Source organism: Theropithecus gelada, chromosome 2 (assembly GCF_003255815.1).
Source record: "Theropithecus gelada isolate Dixy chromosome 2, Tgel_1.0, whole genome shotgun sequence".
Classification (NCBI taxonomy): Eukaryota; Metazoa; Chordata; class Mammalia; order Primates; family Cercopithecidae; genus Theropithecus; species Theropithecus gelada.
The window spans coordinates 48,766,470-48,785,650 of record NC_037669.1 but is presented as its reverse complement, the minus strand read 5'-3'; the positions used below and the strand labels follow the sequence as shown (position 1 = coordinate 48,785,650).

The 19,181-nt window shown below is 51.9% G+C and overlaps 1 protein-coding gene across 4 annotated transcripts in view; it reads left to right on the top strand.

The window, feature by feature from the left end:
• Nucleotides 1-17,475, top strand: part of RAB43 (RAB43, member RAS oncogene family) — a 41,129-nt gene extending 23,654 nt beyond the window's left edge. For 3 of the 4 annotated variants that reach the window (XR_003118088.1, XM_025375569.1, XM_025375568.1), the window contains 2 exons: nucleotides 10,592-10,775; nucleotides 13,792-17,475. Coding sequence is in view for 3 of the 4 variants with exons in the window: in XM_025375569.1 (XP_025231354.1) it covers nucleotides 10,592-10,775; nucleotides 13,792-14,042 (435 nt within the window). In the remaining variant the exon portion in view is untranslated. Of the gene's footprint in view, nucleotides 1-10,591; nucleotides 10,776-12,549; nucleotides 12,644-13,791 lie in introns of all 4 variants that reach the window. The other variant, XM_025375570.1, reaches the window with a different exon arrangement.
• The last annotated feature ends 1,706 nt before the right edge of the window (nucleotides 17,476-19,181 follow it).

The window sequence follows — 19,181 nt, the reverse complement described above, 5'->3', positions numbered from 1 at the left end:
TCTCAGCCTCCCAAAGTGAGCCACCACACCTGGCCTAAAGCCCGTTTTGTTTGGCCAGCAGAAGGGTGGTTGCCTGGTTTGTTACTATTGAACTTGTTTTAGATATCATATCCTTTTCTGATTGCCAGCAGGTCCCACCAGTCCTGTCTTCTTACTGCCTTTTATGTTCCTCATCTGGCCCCAAAGCCCAATAGTGTGGGACATTTGACTTAGATGGATAACCCACTCTGTGATGTGTGTTGTTGTAGGGGCAAGAGTAAACAGTTATGGGAACATGAAGGAAAGAAGAGTTAATTCTGCTCAGGGTTGGCCCATGGCCCATGGTGTCAGGGAAAATGAGAGACTTTTGAACTGGGGTCCTGAAGTGTAGGTAGGAGTGCACCAAAAGGTTAAGATGAATGCAGTTTATCCCAGAAAAGATAACGGTGAGAACAGCACTGCTTTGTCATGAGTGTGGAGAGTCAGAGGGTAGTATAAGCTGGGAGTTATGTTTGGAGCTTAGAAAAGGAAAGAAGCCTCATCCTTCACCCAACACGTGCTTCCCCACTGAGGCAGTGATTGGCAGGACTGAGCCCTTCTGTCACTAAGGTGAAAGAAGGGCCCGAAGCCCAGGACTGAAACCCTTGCAGCCTTGAAATCCCCACCCCATATGAAACTTACCTGCCAACACTTGCTGAGTGGGAGAGGAGGGGGAGTGCTGCTTTTCTGAGCATACACACTCTGGTAGCCCTTTTCTTTCCTAATTAGGCCTTACCCATACCCTCTGGGTCCAGCAGATGCTTCTGGACTTCACCCTTCCCTGAAGGTCAATTATAAGACAAGCCTACTGGGAAAAGTTCAAATAGTTGGTGATGTGCTAGGTGAGAGGGCTTGGAGCTCATTCACAGTTTAGAGTCCCCGTTAGCTGGTCGGGTTAGTGGCTGGTCAGGGGAGTGTGCAGGAGGAGGGCTTAGGGGTGGGGAGTAGAGAAAGTGGGGTTCCCATTCTCAACTTGGCAGATGTTTTCAGCGGTTTAAGGCCATTTATGTCCTCTGGGCAGTGAAAAACACTCTTAGCCATAACAGTGTGCAGCTCATTCAACTGGCAGTGTGAAAGGCTTCCAAGGCAAAATGGTCCTCAGTACTCATTCCTCCAGATTATGTTTCTGTCGGGCACCTTCTACATGGCAGGCACTGTGCTAGGTGCTGTGCAGATTGCAGAAAACTAGACTGATGCGGCGTGTGCCCTTGTGGAACTCATGAGGCAGAGAGAGTAAACATTTAAAAAGTATGTGTGTGCGTGTCAGGCAGTGACGTGCACTAAAGAAAAATAAATGGGGGTTGGGACAGGATGGGACTGCTCTTTTAAGAAAGGCCTCTTGGTCAGGTGTGGTGGCTCACGCCTGTAATCCCAGCGCTTTGGGAGGCCAAGGCGGGCGGATCACCAAGGTCAGGAGTTCAAGACCAGCCTGATAACATGGTGAAACCCTGTCTCTACTAAAAATATAAGAATTAGCCGGGCATGGTGGCAAACACCTGTAATCCCAGCTACTTGAGAGGCTGAGGCAGCAGAATCACTTTAACCTGGGAGGCGGAGGTTGCAGCAAGCCCGAGATTGTACCACTGCACTCCAGCCTGGGTGACAGAGTGAGACTTCATCTTAAAAAAAAAAAAAAGGCCGGGCACGGTGGCTCAAGCCTGTAATCCCAGCACTTTGGGAGGCCGAGATGGGCGGATCACAAGGTCAGGAGATCGAGACCATCCTGGCTAACCCAGTGAAACCCCGTCTCTACTAAAAAATACAAAAAACTAGCCGGGTGAGGTGGCAGGCGCTTGTAGTCCCAGCTACTGGGGAGGCTGAGGCAGGAGAATGGCGTGAACCCGGGAAGCGGAGCTTGCAGTAAGCTGAGATCTGGCCACTGCACTCCAGCCTGGGCGACAGAGCAAGACTCCGTCTCAAAAAAAAAAAAAGCATAGATGGGAATGAATGAGGAGGCCAGTCACATGGGCGTCTGGGAGAGCTTTTCAGGCAGGGAACACCAAGGGCAATGTCCTTGATGCAGAGGCCTTGCAATACTCTAGGAATGGCAAGAGGCAGATCCTGGGGTTGCTACCCAAGGGTTGAGGGCAGAGGAGTTACAAGATCCTAGCACTGTTTCAGAAGCTGCACTGTGCTGTGTGCCGAAAATGGACTGGGTGAAGTGGAGGTGTGGAGACAGGCCTGAGGCCGTTTGTGTAGACCCTGGTAAGAGGCTGGAGTAGCAGTAGGGAGGTGGGGATAAGTGGGCAGGAGGAGGGCACAGCTAGGGCAGATGCAGTGGGGACTCAGAGCCCATGTGTCCCTGCTGGTCCCAGCCTCTCCCAAGGCAGAGAGACAGCCAGCCTGGAGTCCAGGACTCTGTGTTGGGATGCCTTGGCCGAGTCCTGGCACCCCTCAGAGCCTCCCTCTTTCCTCTATAATGTCGGCTCCTGGTCTCTGCCTGCAGGCAGTGGCAAGGACGAGTGAGATGGCCAGGACCCCCACAAGTCCACAAGGTGGGTCTGCTTGCCTTCTGAGACACTGAGCCTAGGCCTGGCCTCTCCAATAGATGGTATGATGGTTCCTGGTTGCTGTGTCTTGTCATCTGCCTGTTTCTCAAGTAGCGTAGCTAAAGTGGCAGATCAGAGGCATTCAACTCTCATCCAGCCTCCTTTGGGTGCTGCCTAATGCCAGCTGGCTTGGTTGGGGTGAAGAGGGGTCTGGTCTGGAGAAGGGGCTCTCCAGGCTTGGCTTCTCCCTCCTCTTTTGGAATATAGTAGGCATGGGTGAAGTGATCAAGCTGCCTGTTACACTAAGCCCTCTCTGTGATCCCATGACAGGACTGTTCTCCACCCAGTGACCTGAGTGATTATTATTTTTTTTTTTTTGAGACGAGTCTTGCTCTGTCGTCCAGGCCTGGAATGCAGTGGTGCGATCTCAGCTCACTGCAAGCTCCGCCTCCTGGGTTCACGCCATTCTTCTGCCTCAGCCTCCTGAGTAACTGGGACTACAGGCGACCGCCAGCACGCCCAGCTAATTTTTTGTATTTTTAGTAGAGATGGGTTTTCGCCATGTTAGCCAGGACAGTCTCGATCTCCTGACCTCGTGATCCACCCGCCTCGGCCTCCCAAAGTGCTGGGATTACAGGCATGAGCCACTGTGCCTGGCCATGATATTTTAAAAACAAACCAGAGCACATCTTGTCTTAGTCCGGGCTTCCCCTTTGGAGACTGGCCTGGGGAAGGAGGCAAGACTTAGATAGAGCTGCATCTTTCAGTTAGCTGCCACGGGCAGTGGTCTTGACCCTGAGGACTTTGCAAAGTGCATGAGGAATGTGTCTCACAGTGGTCCCTCTGAGAGGTGGGAGAGGAGAGCTTTATCCCTGTTTCCCGTTAGTCACGGGTGATCCCTAGGGTGGGGAGGTCCCTCTCTTCTGGGTCACGGAGGCATGAGTACACAGTGGTTTCCGACAGGACTCCCTGGCCAGACTCAGAGATGCTCCCAGGCAGGGAGTGAGGGGTGCGGTGCGGGTAGGCCTTTGTGTGTGTGCAAAGCTGGTTGTTGCAGCTGTGGCTGGAGAGCAGGGTGCACTGATAAGATATGTGAGTGGGAGAAAAGAGGAGACCGGCTCATATTTCCCTGCCTGAGACAATCTCCAGTGACTTCACATTGCAAGAAAAATGAAATCCACAATCTTGACTTTGGCCTGTAAGATCCTATATGCTGTGGCTCTGGCCCATGTCTCTGAACATGTCTCCTCCCAGTTTCCTTCTTCACATCCATCTGGCCACACTGACCTTTCTATGCCTCTAGCACAGTAAGCATCCTCCTGCCTCTGAGCCTTCACCCTTTTCCCCCACCTGAACACCGTCGCTGTGGTTGGCTCTTCATCACTCAGGCCTCAGCTCAGACAGTTTCTTAGATCGTCAAGTAGGCTGGCACCCACCCCTGAGGCTCTCTCCCTGACTTTCACGTTCTGTAGCATGCTCATGATCACCTTTTAAAAGGATCTGTGGCACATTCTATCTCCTCTTACTAGAATGGAGCTGGTTTTGCTCCATTCCCTGCTATATCCCCAGGTATCAGAGCAGAGACTGGGACAAGGCAGGAGCTCAGCACATGTTGAATGAAAAATGAACGACTCATGTACACGGCCCAATATATTTTTCTTTTGATACTTTATATATTCTTATTTGCATTAAAGTTCCTTTGTGTATATTAAAAATGTTTGCCACAAAATTATAATAGCTCAGTAAATATTGTTAAACGGATGCATTTATCAGCACCTTCTCCATGCTAGCACTTGGGCACAAGGATTTGATCATTTGACTCTGACAGCGCCTTTTTGTATGGATGAAAAACAGAATGGCTGGGCACGGTGGCTCACGCCTGCAATCCCAGCACTTTGGGAAGCCGAGGTGGGCGGATCACCTGAGGTCAGGAGTTCGAGACCAGCCAGGCCAACATGGCGAAACCCCATTTCTACTAAAAATACAAAAATTAGCCGGGTGTGGTGGCACACGCCTGTAATCCCAGCTACTCAGGAGGCTGAGGCAGGAGAATTGCTTCAACCTGGGAGACAGAAGTTGCAGTGAGCAGAGATCACGCTACTGCACTCCAGCCTGGGTGACAGAACAAGACTTATCTCAAAAAAAAAAAGAAAAACAGGTTGAACTTTTAGCCTGGAGACACAAAGCTGGTGACAGAGCGTCAGGTCATGAGCTCAGGCTTGTTGGCCCCAGAGTACCACCGCTACCCTGTTTCCTTCCCTTCCTCTAATTTGGGGGAATAGGATGGGAATACTACCAGCCATGGGAAGGGTCTACTTTCCCAAAATATCTTCTCCATTACTGCCCACAGTTCACCAGCTGGTTGGCCTACATGCCTTAATCAGTAGTTATTTTGTTGGTTTTTCATTTAGTTTTTATTTTAAGCAAACTTACACTTGCGTATGGGTTGAGGAGTCATTTGGTTCTACAAGGATTGATAGCGGAAGGTTTTAGGATACTGCCAACCCCCTGCCCTAGAGCAGCCACTTCCAACTCTTCTTTTGAAATAGGGTCTCAGTCTGTTGCTCAGGCTGGAGTGCGGTGGTACCATCTGGCATTTCTTGCAGGGCAGCTTTTTTCCTCTCTACTTCCACTTACCTGAAAATGTCTTGATTTTACCGTCTTATGAGGGAAAATTTTGTTTGACAAGGACTTCAGCGTTGAGAGTTTTTTCTTTCCGCACTTGTTTTTTTCTTTTTAGCACTTCTCAGCATTGTCTTCTAGCCTCCATTATTCTGAGAAGTGGTTGTCATTTGTATTGTTGTTCCCATGTATGGAATATGTCTTTTATCAGACCGTTTTTTGTATTTCCCCTTTATTCTTGTTTTCTGTCAGTCTGACTGTGATCTACTTTGGTGTATTTTGTATTTTTTCTGCTTGGGGTTTGCTGAGCTTCTTGAATCTTTAAGCCAGGTGTGTTTCATCAGATTTGGAGATTTTTCAGCCACTAACATTAGTTCTTTGAGTATTTTTCCCGCATTATCACTATCTTTTCTTGGAACTGCAATTATGTGAGTATGAGACAGTTTGGTATTATCTCACAATACCTTGTGATTTTATTCATTTTCTTCCATCTTTTTTCCCCTTCCTCATGTTAACTCTTTATTGATTTTTCTTCAGGTTCACTGATTTTTTTTTCTCTGCCATCTGTAATCTGCTATTAAGCTCATCCAGTGAATTTTCCACTTATTATAATTTTTTTTTTTTTGAGACAGAGTCTTGCTCTGTTGCCCAGGCGGGAGTGCAGTAGCATGATCTCGGCTCACTACAAGCTCTGGCCTCCCGGGTTCATGCCATTCTCCTGCCTCAGCCTCCTGAGTAGCTGGGACCACAGGCACCTGCCACCACGCCCGGCTAATTTTTTGTAGTTTTAGTAGAGATGGGGTTTCACCGTGTTAGCCAGGATGGTTTCGATCTCCTGACCTTGTGATCCGCCCGCCTCGGCCTCCCAAAGTGCTGGGATTACAAGCATGAGCCACTGCACCCAGCCTCACTTATTATAATTTTTAGTTCTAGAATTTCCACTCATTTAAAAATTAAGTTTAGGCCAGGCACACTGGCTCACGCCTGTAGTCCCAGCACTTTGGGAGGCCAAGGCGAGCGGATCACCTGAGGTCGGGAGTTTGAGACCAGCCTGACCAACATGGAGAAACCCTGTCTCTACCAAAAATACAAAATTAGCCGGGTGTGATGGCACATGCCCAGAATCCCAGCTACTCAGGAGACTGAGGCAGGAGAATCACTTGAACTCAGGAGGAGGAGGTGGCGGTGAGCCGAGACCATGCCATTGCACTCCAGCCTGGGCAACAAAGCAAAACTCCATCTCAAAACAAAAATTAAGGCCGAGCACTGTGGCTCATGCCTGTAATCCCAGCACTTTGGGACGCTGAGGTGGGCAGATCACGAGGTCAGGAGATCGAGACCACCCTGGCTAACACAGTGAAACCCCATCTCTACTAAAAATACAAAAAATTAGCCGGGCATGGTGGTGGACACCTGTAGTCCCAGCTGCTTGGGAGGCTGAGGCAGGAGAATGGCATGAACCCGGGAAGCAGAGGTTGCAGTGGGCTGAGACCACGCCGCTGCACTCCAGCCTGGGCGACAGAGCAAGACTCCATCTCAAAAAAAAAAAAATTTAAGTTTAATATCTATATTTTTGTTTGAGACAGTCTTGCTCTGTTATCCAGGCTGGAGTGCAGTAGTGTGATCTGGGCTCACTGCAACCTCTGCCTCCAAGGTTCAAGGGATTCTCGTGCCTCAGCCTCCCAAGTAGCTGGAATTACAGGAGCATACCACAATGCCTAGCTAATTTTTGTATTTTTAGTAGAGATGGAGTTTTACCATGTTGGCCAGGCTGGTCTTCAACTCCTGACCTCAGGTGATCCACCTGCCTTGGCCTCGCAAAGTGCTGGGATTATGGGCGTGAAGTACTGCACCCAGCCAGTAATTTTAATAATAATAAATAGTTTAATAAAACATTTTTTAATGTTTTAAGAAATAATTTTCATTTATTTCCTTAAATCCCCTATTCGTCCACTCATTATGATGATATTTTTCTTTAATTATTTAAACATACTTTCCTTGTAATTTTCTGAACATATTTAAAATCACTGCTTTAAAGTCTCCCTACTAAATGCAATATCTGGGCCATTTTGGCATCAGTGTCAGTAGATTGCTTTTTCCCTATCTGTGGTTCATATTTTCCTATTTTTTACATGTTTAGGAATTTTCAATAGTATATGGGAATTGTGGTTGATAACTTAACGAGACTCTGGATTCTGTTATCTTCTTTAGAAGAGTTGATTCTTGTCCTAGTAGTCAGTTCAGTTACTGGCAGATCACCTTGAAGTTGTTTGTTTAGGCTTTTTTTGTTGTTGTTGTTAGGGTGGATATGTGGAAAGACTAAGGTGTTTCTGAGCCTCTCTAATGTGGCAGAACTCAACCTCCAAACCCAAGGCTTATGTTGGTTAGGGCAGGTCTATAGAGGCCTTTCTTTAGGCATGGTCCTCACCCATAGTGACATTCTGATATCTCAGCTCATATATGGGGCACTGATGAGACACTAATGAGGCCTCTTCACTGTGTCTGGCTTGGAACTTCAGCATCCCCTGGCACTCCTGAACCTCTATCTCTGGTCTGTTCTCAACTCTGGAAGGGGCACTCTCTGGTCAAGAGCTCACTGGGACACCTCACATAGACTTTTGGGCTCCCCCTACATATGTCTTCTCATTTCATCACATAATCTACTCCAGACCCTGATCTCTGCCTCCTTAGTTCAGTGGGACCACTGTGCTCTGCTTGGATTCTATCCCCATGGTCAGGAAACTCCCAGGTAGAGCGTCACGATGATCATGAGGTGCCTTTCATGAGTTTTTCCTCTTTTAGGGGTTATGGTCTCATGCTGCTTGTTGTCTACATTCCAAAAACGACAGCCTCATATATTTTCTCCAGTCCTGTGGTGTGTGTGGAGGGAGGGCTACTCTGCCACCAGTGATGCTGCCATGGTTGGAAGCTGCTCCAGGAGCCCTCTCACCAGCTCCAGGTTGGCTGATGTCTAGGCTGCTGCTCAGGTATTATCTTGGGATCTATCTATCTTTCCATCATCCTGGCATCTCCCTTTGCCCCCCTTTCAGTTGAACTTTCTGTTTTCTGGATCCCACATTTTCTTATTTTTTGTTGACTTCTTTAGGTAGAGGAACTTTCAGTCACTCCCTGAGGAAGGGTGGCAGGAACGTGAATTTTTCGAGGACTGTATGTCTGGGAATGCCTTTATTAAACTTCACACTTGACTACTGGTTGGTTGGGCAGAGAATTCTAGGTTGGAAATAATTTTTCTCCTCATTTTAAGGCATTTTTTCATTGGCTGTTTAATGCCAGCCACATGGGTCTTTTGTATTCTTTCTTCTTGCCTGTCGTTCTGGAATTTCCGCCCATGGATGCAGTGTGGTCTGCTCTGCTCCATTGTGTGTGTGTGCCTGGTGGGCCCCAGTCAATTCTGGATACTTTTCTTGAAATACTTGATTTCCTCTCCTTGATTTTATTGTTCTCTTTTTCTGAAACTCTGATTATCCTGCTCTCCAAGCCTGGTTCTTAATTTTCTTTTTTGTTTTTGAGACGGTCTCACTCACTCTGTCATCCAGGCTGGTGTGCAGTGGCGCCATCTCGGCTTACTGGAACCTCTGACTCCCAGGTTCAAGCAGTTCTCCTGCCTCAACCTTCCGAAGCTGGGATTACAGGGGTGTGCACCACCACACTCGGTTAACTTTTTTATTTTTAGTAGAGATGGGGTTTCACCATGTTGGCCAGGCTGGTCTCGAACTCTTGATCTCAGGTGATCCTTCTGCCTCGGCCTCCCAAAGTGCTGGGATTACAAGCATGAACCACTGCGCCTGGTCACAATTTTATTTTCTTTCTTTTCCATTTCTTGGTATTTTTTCTCTACTTTGGAGGGATTTCTTCAACTTTGTCTTCCAACCCTGATCTTGCATTTTTCATGTATGTTATCATATTTTTAATTGAGCTCTTTTTTCTTTCTGAATTCCCCTCGCCAAAAAAGATAGTATTCTTTTCTTATTCAGTGAGTCTTTCCCTATTTCTGAAACACTGATGATTGTTTGAGGACTTTGCCTCTGTGTTGTTTCTTCTGTGTTGCGTTTTTGCTGTTGTTTGGCTGGTGTCTTTCATGTTATGTGTGGAGACGAGTTATCTCCACACCAGAGGTTATCTGGATCCCAGACTTGTGTGGTGCACACATAAACCTTGCACGTCACCCCATGTTGCCATGTGTGAGCTGCTAGACGCATGAACTATGGAACATAGGCCTGGTTTTCTTGGAGCCATTTACTGAGGAGTAAATGGGACAACTCAGAAAAGAGGGGTCGTATTTGGCACATTGTGGCCTAGAGCTTTCACTCTCAGACTTCTCTGTGTTGGGGCTGGAGAAATGGTGGTCACCTCCACAGTGCTAGGGACAGAGGCCCTGCCTTCAGGAACTGTCTGGGCCTCTGTGGCCTTTCCCCACCCCAGACAGACCTTGAGAGGAAGACTTTTCTCATATACCTTGAGAACTAGGTAAAGAGGCACCCCGAGTGTTTGTGCCTGCAAAGGGGGCTGATGGATCTGCAGCTCAGCATACGCCACAAGCTGGGTGTCTGTCTTCAGAGAGCCACAAAAACCTGTGATTGGTGGGGCAGAGAAGGCACAGCCGATCTCTGAGGCATTTGGTCACCGAGAGCCCTGGCATATGCACCTTGGCTGGTGATCTCCCGGAGTAGCCCCACAGACCTCTGCCCCTGCCTGGCCTGGTATCCATCCTGCCAGACTCTGCTTCTAAAAGATGCTAGGGAAGCTCCTCCCGCCCACGGGCACCTCTCCTCCACAGCCCACGTCTGGTGGGAGGTGGGGCAGAGTAGGTGTTAAATGAAGATATGGGTGGAAAAAGCCCCCAAGCTCCTTGCTTTGGCCAAGCTGGGTCAGCTGATGGGAACTGCCTTGTACTCAAAGGCCCCATGGGAGGACTCTGCCCATTGCCACCACCAGTCACCTTTCCCACAGCCCTCATCACTAGGCTGTAGAGTCCTGAGGGAACCCTAATGCTGGAGGAGCCTCACACATAGCTGGGTACATGATGCTCTTGCAGGGGAGGGGACCTGGCCTTGTGCGCTGCTGGCCGCGCAGTACACCTGGAGCCAGCTTTCCAGCCGCCGGCCGCTTGAGCACTGGTGGTTCTGTGTTCCCAGCAGTGGGCCCAGTGCTAAGGGGAGAGGGGCACACGGAGGGGCACACAGAGGACCTGGGCCAGCTCAGAGTACGCCCCTTCCTCCACTATTCCCCGAGGACGCTGGAGGGCCAGGATGGGCTGCTCACCTTCCCTTTGCTTCCCCGGTTTTCCAACAAGGTTGAGCCACTGAGTTGCTTTCTAAGGGCTCAGAAGGCCTCCTAGCCCAGTGGAACCACAGCTCTGGGTGTGGGTCTGTGGGGTCACTCTGCCTGTCCCCATGTTCAGCCTGTGCCACTGGGTTCACTGAGGAACCCTATTTCTTTAGCTGCAGATCTGGGACACGGCTGGCCAGGAGCGGTTCCGCACCATCACCCAGAGCTACTACCGCAGTGCCAATGGGGCCATCCTCGCCTATGACATCACCAAGAGGAGCTCCTTCCTGTCAGTGCCTCACTGGATTGAGGATGTGAGGAAGTACGCGGGCTCCAACATTGTGCAGCTGCTGATTGGTGAGTTGGGGGTTCCTCGGGACCACAAATCCCATCACTCTGCCTGTCCTTGCCTCCCTCTGCTTTTTAAACACAGGGTAACCCTGAGTCCAGAGGGAGTCCCAGCCAGAGTTTGAGCCATGGTTTTGCAAATCCTGATCCCGCTAATCACTTAGAAAGTTATATTCAAGGCTGGGCGCGGTGGCTCACGCCTGTAATCCCAGCACTTTGGGAGGCCAAGGCAGGTGGATCACAAAGTCAGGAGATCAAGACCATCCTGACTAACATGGTGAAACCCCGTCTCAACTAAAAAATTAGCCGGGCGTGGTGGCGGGCGCCTGTAGTCCCAGCTACTGAGGCAGGAGAATGGCGTGAACCTGGGAGGCGGAGCTTGCAGTGAGCCGAGATAGCGCCACTGCACTCCAGCCTGGGCGACAGAGCAAGACTCTGTCTCAAAAAGAAAAAAAAATAAATAAATAAAGGATAGAAAGTTATATTCAACATTGGAATTAGAGGAAAGAAGAAACGGAGCTGAAGTTTGCTCTGCAGTTCTTCACATGTGTCAAGGTTTAGCTCTTGTATCCTGGCTTCTCCTCATTTGACAGGGCCTGGGGTGAGGCTCAGAAAAGTGGAATGATTTTATCCGCGTCCGCTGTGAGCATACACATGTAGGCTTTGAGTTTGCTTCTGCTGACCTCAAGCTTCTGACTTTCTCTGTTGTGCCACACACAGAGCAGGGATACCTGATGGCTTCTGTGCCTAAGAATCCCACAGAAGGCTTCTTCAAGTGCAGCTGCAGGGCCTCACCTCCAGAGCATCTGATCCAGGCGGGCTGGTTGGGGCCCATGAATGTGTATTTCTAACAAATTCCCAGGTGACACCCAGCTTGCTGGTCCAAGGACCCCACTTTGAGAACTACGGCTGTGAAGGATGCTGTTTACCTTTGTTTTCCTTCTATACAACCTTCCCAGACCTGGACTGGAGAAGCTCTTTAGCTCTTATGTTATCCCTGGGGTCCTTACCACAGCAGGTTGATAGAATCTCACTCAGTGACCCAGGGTGGAGTGCCGTGGTGTGATCTTGGTTCTGCAAGATCTGCAAAGCCACTGCAACCTCCACAAAGCCACTGCAACCTCTGTCTCCCCGGTTCAAGCGGTTCTCCTGCTTCAGCCTCCCGAGTAGCTGGGCCAACAGGTTGATTCTTCTGACTCAGATGTACAGACAGGGCCTAGATCTGACTCTAGTTGGGAAGAGGGTGGTGCCTGCTTCCATGTGGCCTGCCTTCCATAGCCTGTTCAGACTGGGACATGGAGCGCTTGGCAGGAACAGAGTTTTCCCCACCTGGCCTAACCATTTCTCTCCCCTTTTTTTTGCCGGGGTGGGGGACAGAGTCTCGCTCTGATGCCAGGCTGGAGTGCAGTGGCATGATCTTGGCTCACTGCAACTTCCACCTCCCGGGTTCAAGCGATTCTCCTGCCTCAGCCTCCTGAGTAGCTGGGACTACAGGCACACACCACCACACCTGGCTACCAATTCCCTTTTATCCAGGACATTTCTGGAAAACATTCCTGCCTGGCATGGAAATTTTATATTTTTAGTAGAGATGGGGTTTCACCATGTTGACCATGATGGTCTCGACCTCCTGACCTCATGATCCACCCGCCTGTGCCTCCCAAAGTGCTGGGATTACAGGCGTGAGCCGCCATGCCTGGCCTATAGAACATTTTATACAGCTATGAAAATAGTATTTTTTGTATTTATTTATACATACATATATACATACATATATTTTTAGAGATGCAGTCCTGCTATGTTGCCCAGGCTGATCTTAAACTCCTGGCCTCAAGCAATCCTCCTGCCTCAACCTCCAAGTAGTTGGAATTACAGGTGTCAGCCACTATATCTGGCTTGGAATAGAATAATAATGAGCCCCCAGGTACACATTACCCTGCTTCAGCAATCAGCAACTCAAGTCCAGCCTCCTCTCATCTATACAATGTCACCTCCCCTTCCTCATATTGAGACAAATGCACATCAAACCATTTCACCTGGCAGTATTCCAGCATGAACCTACAAAATATGTAAACACTTAAAAAAAACCGTCAATATTATTTTCTCATCTAAAAATACTGACATTTCCTTAATAATATCAAATAGCCAGTCTGTATTCAGATTGATAATTGCTCATAAAATTCATAGGTGTTTTATTTTTTCCAGTTTGTTGAGATCAGGATCCAAATAAGTTTCACACTTTGAAATTGGTTGCTATATCAATTAAGGTTGCCAAGGAAATTTTAGATCTTTATAGACTCCTTTTTTTCTTTGAGATGGAGTTTTGGTCTTATTGCCCAGGCTGGAGTACAGTGGTGCAACCTCGGCTCACTGCAACCTCCATCTGCCCGGTTCAAGTGATTGCCCTGCCTCAGGCACCCGAGTAGCTGGGATTACAGGCCCTCGCCACCATGCCTGGCTAATTTTTTCTATTTTTTTTAAGTAGAGAAGGGGTTTCATCTTGTTGGGCAGACTGGTCTTGAACTTCCAACCTCAGGTGATCCACCCACCTCGGCCTTTCCAAATGCTGGGATCACAGGCGTGAGCCACTGCCCCCGGCCCAGACTCTTTTTTTTTGTCTTCCTTATAACCACATTACAAAACTGAGACTTCTAAAAAGTTATTCTAGAAATTGGGTCAAGGAACAATTTAACAACTTATTTGGAACATAATGAAGTCATCTCATACCTTCTAGGAGGAGCTGGGTAAATTGAGATGGGGTCTCCCTGTGTTGCCCAGGCTGGTCTTGAATTCTTGGGCTCAAGCTATCCCCCTGCCTTAGCTTCCCAAAGTGTTGGGATTACAGGCGTGAGCCACTGCACCCGGCCTAAAAATGGTTTTTTAAAGAAAGGTAGATGACCGTGCCAGGGTGTCCATTTGTAGTGGTGGAGGGGAGTGGCATGGGGCTGCCAGCATGGCCCTCCCAGGTGGGACTGGGCTTGCCCAGCCCCCGTGGCCTCATGCTGCCCCTGGCTTTCCTCTGCAGGGAACAAGTCAGACCTCAGCGAGCTTCGGGAGGTCTGCCTGGCCGAGGCACAGAGCCTGGCTGAGCACTATGACATCCTGTGTGCCATTGAGACATCTGCCAAGGACTCGAGCAACGTGGAGGAGGCCTTCCTGAGGGTGGCCACGGAGCTCATCATGCGGCATGGGGGCCCACTGTTCAGCGAGAAGAGCCCCGACCACATCCAGCTGAACAGCAAGGACATTGGAGAAGGCTGGGGCTGCGGGTGCTGACCGGGGGCCGGGCCGGCAAGCTGGGGGCTCCCCACCTCCTTGCTCTCCCCGGCCTGCCAAGCCCAGCCCTCCAGAGCCAGCCCCCCTGGGCACCGGTGACTAGAGCAGCCGGGTGAAGTTCTGGAGCTCTGCATCCTGTGGTCTGGCTGCAGGATGGAGGCTCTCCTTGAGGAAGGGGAAGCAGGATACCCTCACAGGCCACCCTGCCAGCCAGCAGCTGGCCCTCCACAATCTTCACATTCCAGGACTGGCCTGAACCCGCCAGTGTGGGCCACAGTAGGAGGGGCGGGTGGTCCTCCCTGTCCCACGCCTGGTGGCTCTGACTTGTTTCCTCTCATGGGTTTGCTTAACCTGTGGCAGCAGGTTGCTGCTTTCCAGGGATGTGCCCAGTGTCCTGGGTTCTTCTGGTCATCCTGGGGCTCTGCACAGAGCAGCAGAGCAAGAGCCATGAGACCCACAAACTCAGTGCCTGAGCGCAGCTCCAGAGAAGCCCCAGCCCCTTCCAGGTGGGGAACCTGCTTCCTGCCTTCACTGCCCCCCGCAGCACTTACAGACGTCTCCCTGGGGCCTGGCTCACTGCCTCATCAGGACCTCTGAGTTTTCTGGCTCTCCGTGTAGCTTCTCATTTTCATCGGCACAGCATGGGGTCACGGCCCACAGCTAGGTGGGGACTGTCTGCTGGCTCGGGGCCCAGTGTTTTGCCACTCAGGTTGCAAAAGTAGCGAATCCTTCAATGCCAGCACTCAAAAGTTTGGCGGGTGGGGGAATGAGATGGGAAAGTGGACATTTAAGGTCCAAGTAGAAGCTTGCATGCTTGCATCCTTGAGGCTCAGGGATGAGAGGGCACTGCAAGGCACCCAGCCTTACCCCACAAGCAGAAATCCTGCCAGCTGAGCGTGGGTCCTAGTCTAGTTTATAGAATCGAGTCTCCCAGACAAGAAAGGAGAGGGGCTGGCGGTCCTTATCCTGGCCCATTTTATTCCCTGGGCCCTTAACTGCCTCATCCTGAGCTGGGTGCCAAGGTTAGAAGGCAAAAGTGGGGTGGGGGGATCTGGGAAGCAGCATTGTCCTCTGGGCCTGTGGCTCAGAGGTATCACAGTGACAAGAGAGCCAGGGCTAGGACTGGAGGGGCCAGGTGATCTTCCCTAGCCAATCCCAGTCCGTCTGTGTCAGCCCAGCTCTGCCTCACAGCCTACTTAGCACGGGTGCCCCCAGAAATAAGCAGCTCTTGGACCCACGAGCAGGGCTGCATCGGGGCGTGGTCTAGCTCCCAGGCCAGGCCAGGCAGGGCTCAGTGTAGTCCCTGGGCCAGTGAGAGGCCTCCCCCATGCCTCCCTGCCCTCTGCACTAAACACTTTCCCAGCAGGCCTGGCTGAGGGCAAGAGTAGGCCTTACAGCAGTGCCACGGTGACCCAAGAGGCAGGGTTGGGGCCCCGACGGGTTCCCCCGCTGATACTGAGACAAGCAAGGGCTTGATGGTGGTGGTGGAGCCAGCATCTCACCTGCCAGGCTTCCTTTTGGGCAGGGAGGCTACCTGTGGAATGCTGAGCCTGGTTCTGCAAGGGAGGAAGGCTGCCAGGAGCTGGGGGACTGGCACCTGCACTGAGGGGAGTCTGGGTGCATCAGATTGGGGGACACCAGAGGTGAGGCTGCCTGGCTTCCTTCCTCAGCAGCTTTGCTTGTGGCAGGGGTGAGAGTGGAGCTGAGTGGGGTCTGGGTTCTGCCCCTGCACCTCCACTGCAGTGCCTGGGCTCTGCTTGCAGGGCAGACAGTGCCTGGCACTGAAGGGTGCCCTCAGACTCCACTGGGACTGGATATGTCGTGGGCAGTGCCTTCCTCCAGCCCCACAACCTTTCTGCTGGGGCTGATGTTTCTGGGGTCACATGGTCAGGAGGGGCTGGAAGAGAAGTCGCATGAAGCCTGTCCTTGCAGAGCCCCTCTGTTTTGGGGGGAACGGAGCATGCATGGGGTCTTGGGAGCAAAGGCCTGGGACTCCCTGTCTGAATTTCAGCCCCAGTTCCAGGGCAAGTCCCAGCCATCTGAGCATAGTTACTGGTACTGCCCACCACCACCCACTGCCCACCTCTGTAAAGCTCCTACTCTGCTTCCAGGCCGGGGCCTCACAGTTGGGGCTGTTACCTTCCTCAGGGCTTAGGGAGGGAGGAAGGGAGGACATGGACAGGGTTCTCCACCCTGGCTCCTTCACAGGGATGGTAGCTGACCGGTGATGGGTTCATTTGTCACCTTGGGACTGTGAGCCACCTCCATTTCTCACCCCCCAGGCAGGAGCAGCCTCACTCCCAAGGGCTTGGCCTGGAAAGGCAAACGCACCTGGGACTCCACGTTCCTTCCCCTGCTGCCACTGTGCCCCCGTCCCTCCACCCCAGAAGCCCTGACCTCTCATTTGGGCACCTTGCTGTCCTCTGGGCTTCTCTGCCCAGGTCACCCCGTGGCAGGCCTGGGCCCTCAGGATGTTTCAAAGGCCCCACAGCTCTGCCTGACACCCTGTCACTGGAGCACCTCTGTCCTGTCTGGGCCAACCTGGTCTCCCTGCCCCATGCCCTCCCCTGGCTCTTACCAACCTGCCCTTTTATTCATGCCATTTGGGGTCATAGATGGCCTAGCTGGACACAGCTTCTAGAACTGGCCTCACCCTGGGGCCTTGCCCCTAGTACCCCTTGGCAGGAGCAACCCACCCCATAGTCGAGGTTCCCCTACCCCTGGGTCCTGGGCTGAAGCCATTTCCTACCCAGAAGCGTTCCCACCCTCTCTCAGGCACAAAAGCCGGTCAGGGGCTCAGGGCCTGTACCTGGGGTTGCAGGGGCTCCTGCCCCGCTGTATCCCACCGGGAGGGGGCCCCACTGCCCTTCCGGTCCTTAAAACGGCTGGGAGAGAAGATGGGGAAGTGTGTGAGACAAAACAAAACCGGCTTGTTTCCTCCCCTTGGCAGGCAGCCCAAGCTCTGGGGCGGGAGAACAGTGTCATCTCTTCCTTTGTTGATAAATTGCCAAAGAGTGGGAGCAGGTAGGGTCAGGGGCCGGAGTGCAGGGGAGGGGGCAAGGGTGGAGGTGACTGGGGGGGGAAGCAGAGGGAGGTGGGCTGCGGCCTGGGTGGGGCCAGTGTGATGCTGACTTAAGGAGCTGGAGGGTTCCTAATACGCATTGCATTCAGTTTATCTTCCCTAAGAGGCTGTTGGAGTTGGGGCCTCCTCCAGCAGGGACCCTCTGACCCCTGCAGGGCCTGGACTTGGAGTGAACAGGGCTTCAGGCAGCCCAAGTATTCTATTTGTATTTGGTAATTTTTCATGTCACCTATTTATGAACATATAAATCTTTATACCAAATCTATTTTTTAAAACATGGAAAAGTTGCCTTTATGGAAACTTGGCAGAGCCAGTGTACACATTCCTAAACCATTAAACAGATTTCTATAATAAGCCACTGCGCCCAGGACTGGTTCTCTCATCTTTGAGCCCAGAGGCAGCCCAGGTAGCCACGTACCTCAACTAGTCTCGAGGCCCGGGGTGGCAGACATGCTGCCCCCTGCCAGTCTGCTGCCCAGAGCCCTGCGAGACCTTCCCTCTGTCCCTAAACCCCTAGGGGACCCCCTGAGCAAGAAGCAGTCGGTGCCTGAGGGGCAGAGGAAGCTTGGGCTGGGTCCCTTCTCTGCCAGGGACACCCCAGGTTCCTCCCATTGGGCTTGTATTGGAGAGGGCTCAAGGTTCTCCCCACCCCTGGATCCTGGGCTGAAGACATTTCCTACAGAGAAGTGTTCCCACCCCGTCTCAGACACAAACGCCAGTGTCAGGGGCTTAGGGCCTATGCCTGGGGGTTGGGGGGCTCTGACCTGTTATTCCGAGTTAGGACCTAAGAACACTCCTGTGATGTGACCAGTGCGGAGATGTTACCAGGCACACAGTGGATGCTCAGGTTAGGTAAGTGCCTGAATCAAGTCTCTGGCACCGGGAAGCCCATGAAATCCATAGCCCGCCCACCAGTATAGACCAGGGGTCTATTCCTGGTCACTCAAATAAGGGGTTCTCTGTTGAAAGGGACTCTCAAACAGCAGGGCTGCTAGTCGGTCACCCTGAGGAAGAAGAGGGGGGCCTGGCAGTGCTGCACCCCCTTGCCAAGCCTGACTCAGACAAACTGACACGATGGGGCTCAGAGCAGACTGCCATTGAAACCCAGGTGTGCCCTGACTGTCCTGTGGCACTGGGCAGGTCATTTCCCCTCTCTGGGCCTTGGTTTCCTCAAACATGGGATCCGATTCCCTGTCCCATTTGCATCCCGGGGAACCCTGAAGAGACCCCAGGAGGGGAGTGCTTTCTGCACTGAAAGCCTGGAACAGGGCACTGGAAGAGGAAGGCCCAGAGCCCTGGCTCTCAAGACAGGCCTGGCTCCAGGCAACTGCCATCCTTCCCAGGGAGAAGGAAGGCCTGATGTCTGAATTCCCCATTCTCTTCTGAATGCCAGGAAGCACCTAAGTGCACGTGTGCCCCGTGGAAGACAAACCCATAACCAGGCCTGTCCGAGCCCGGTCACCCCCACACTTCACAGAGGCTCAGACCAGGGTCAGTCTGTCCCTAGGGCCCTCTAAGGCCTCTGCCCAAACCACAGGACTGCCCAGACCCCAGAGCAAACTCAGACAGCACAGGTCACTCCTTGACTTCAAAGTATAGAAGCTGAGTCTGGGGCCCAGAGGGTCTTGCTCAAAGCCCCCACGATGTTCACTCCTGAGCCCCCACCTGCAGACCCAAGCTGGGTGCTGGGTCCCAGAGGTGAATCTGCCTTGCTCCCTCCAAGGGCTCCCAAAGCTCCAACCTGCACCCCTCTCCTCCCTGCACACATTTGCCTCTGGGCTGGGATTGGCCAGCCCTGCCCTCAAGGAAACCAGGAGGCAGGGGGGCCCTTCCCTATCCTCATCTACATCCTGGCTACTCCCATCCCCACCCAGTGCACCCACCTCCTGCCAGGGTCTCTGCCCCAGCCTCCTCCTGACCTAGTCCTGCCTTGGCCTCTCCTTGTGGCCACAGAGAGTGTCCTCAAGCAAGCAAGTCTGCTAGCCACTAGGTCTCCACTCCCTCACTCAGACCCTTTCCACAGTCCTTGTGGCCCTCGGACTCCTTAGAGAGGGCCC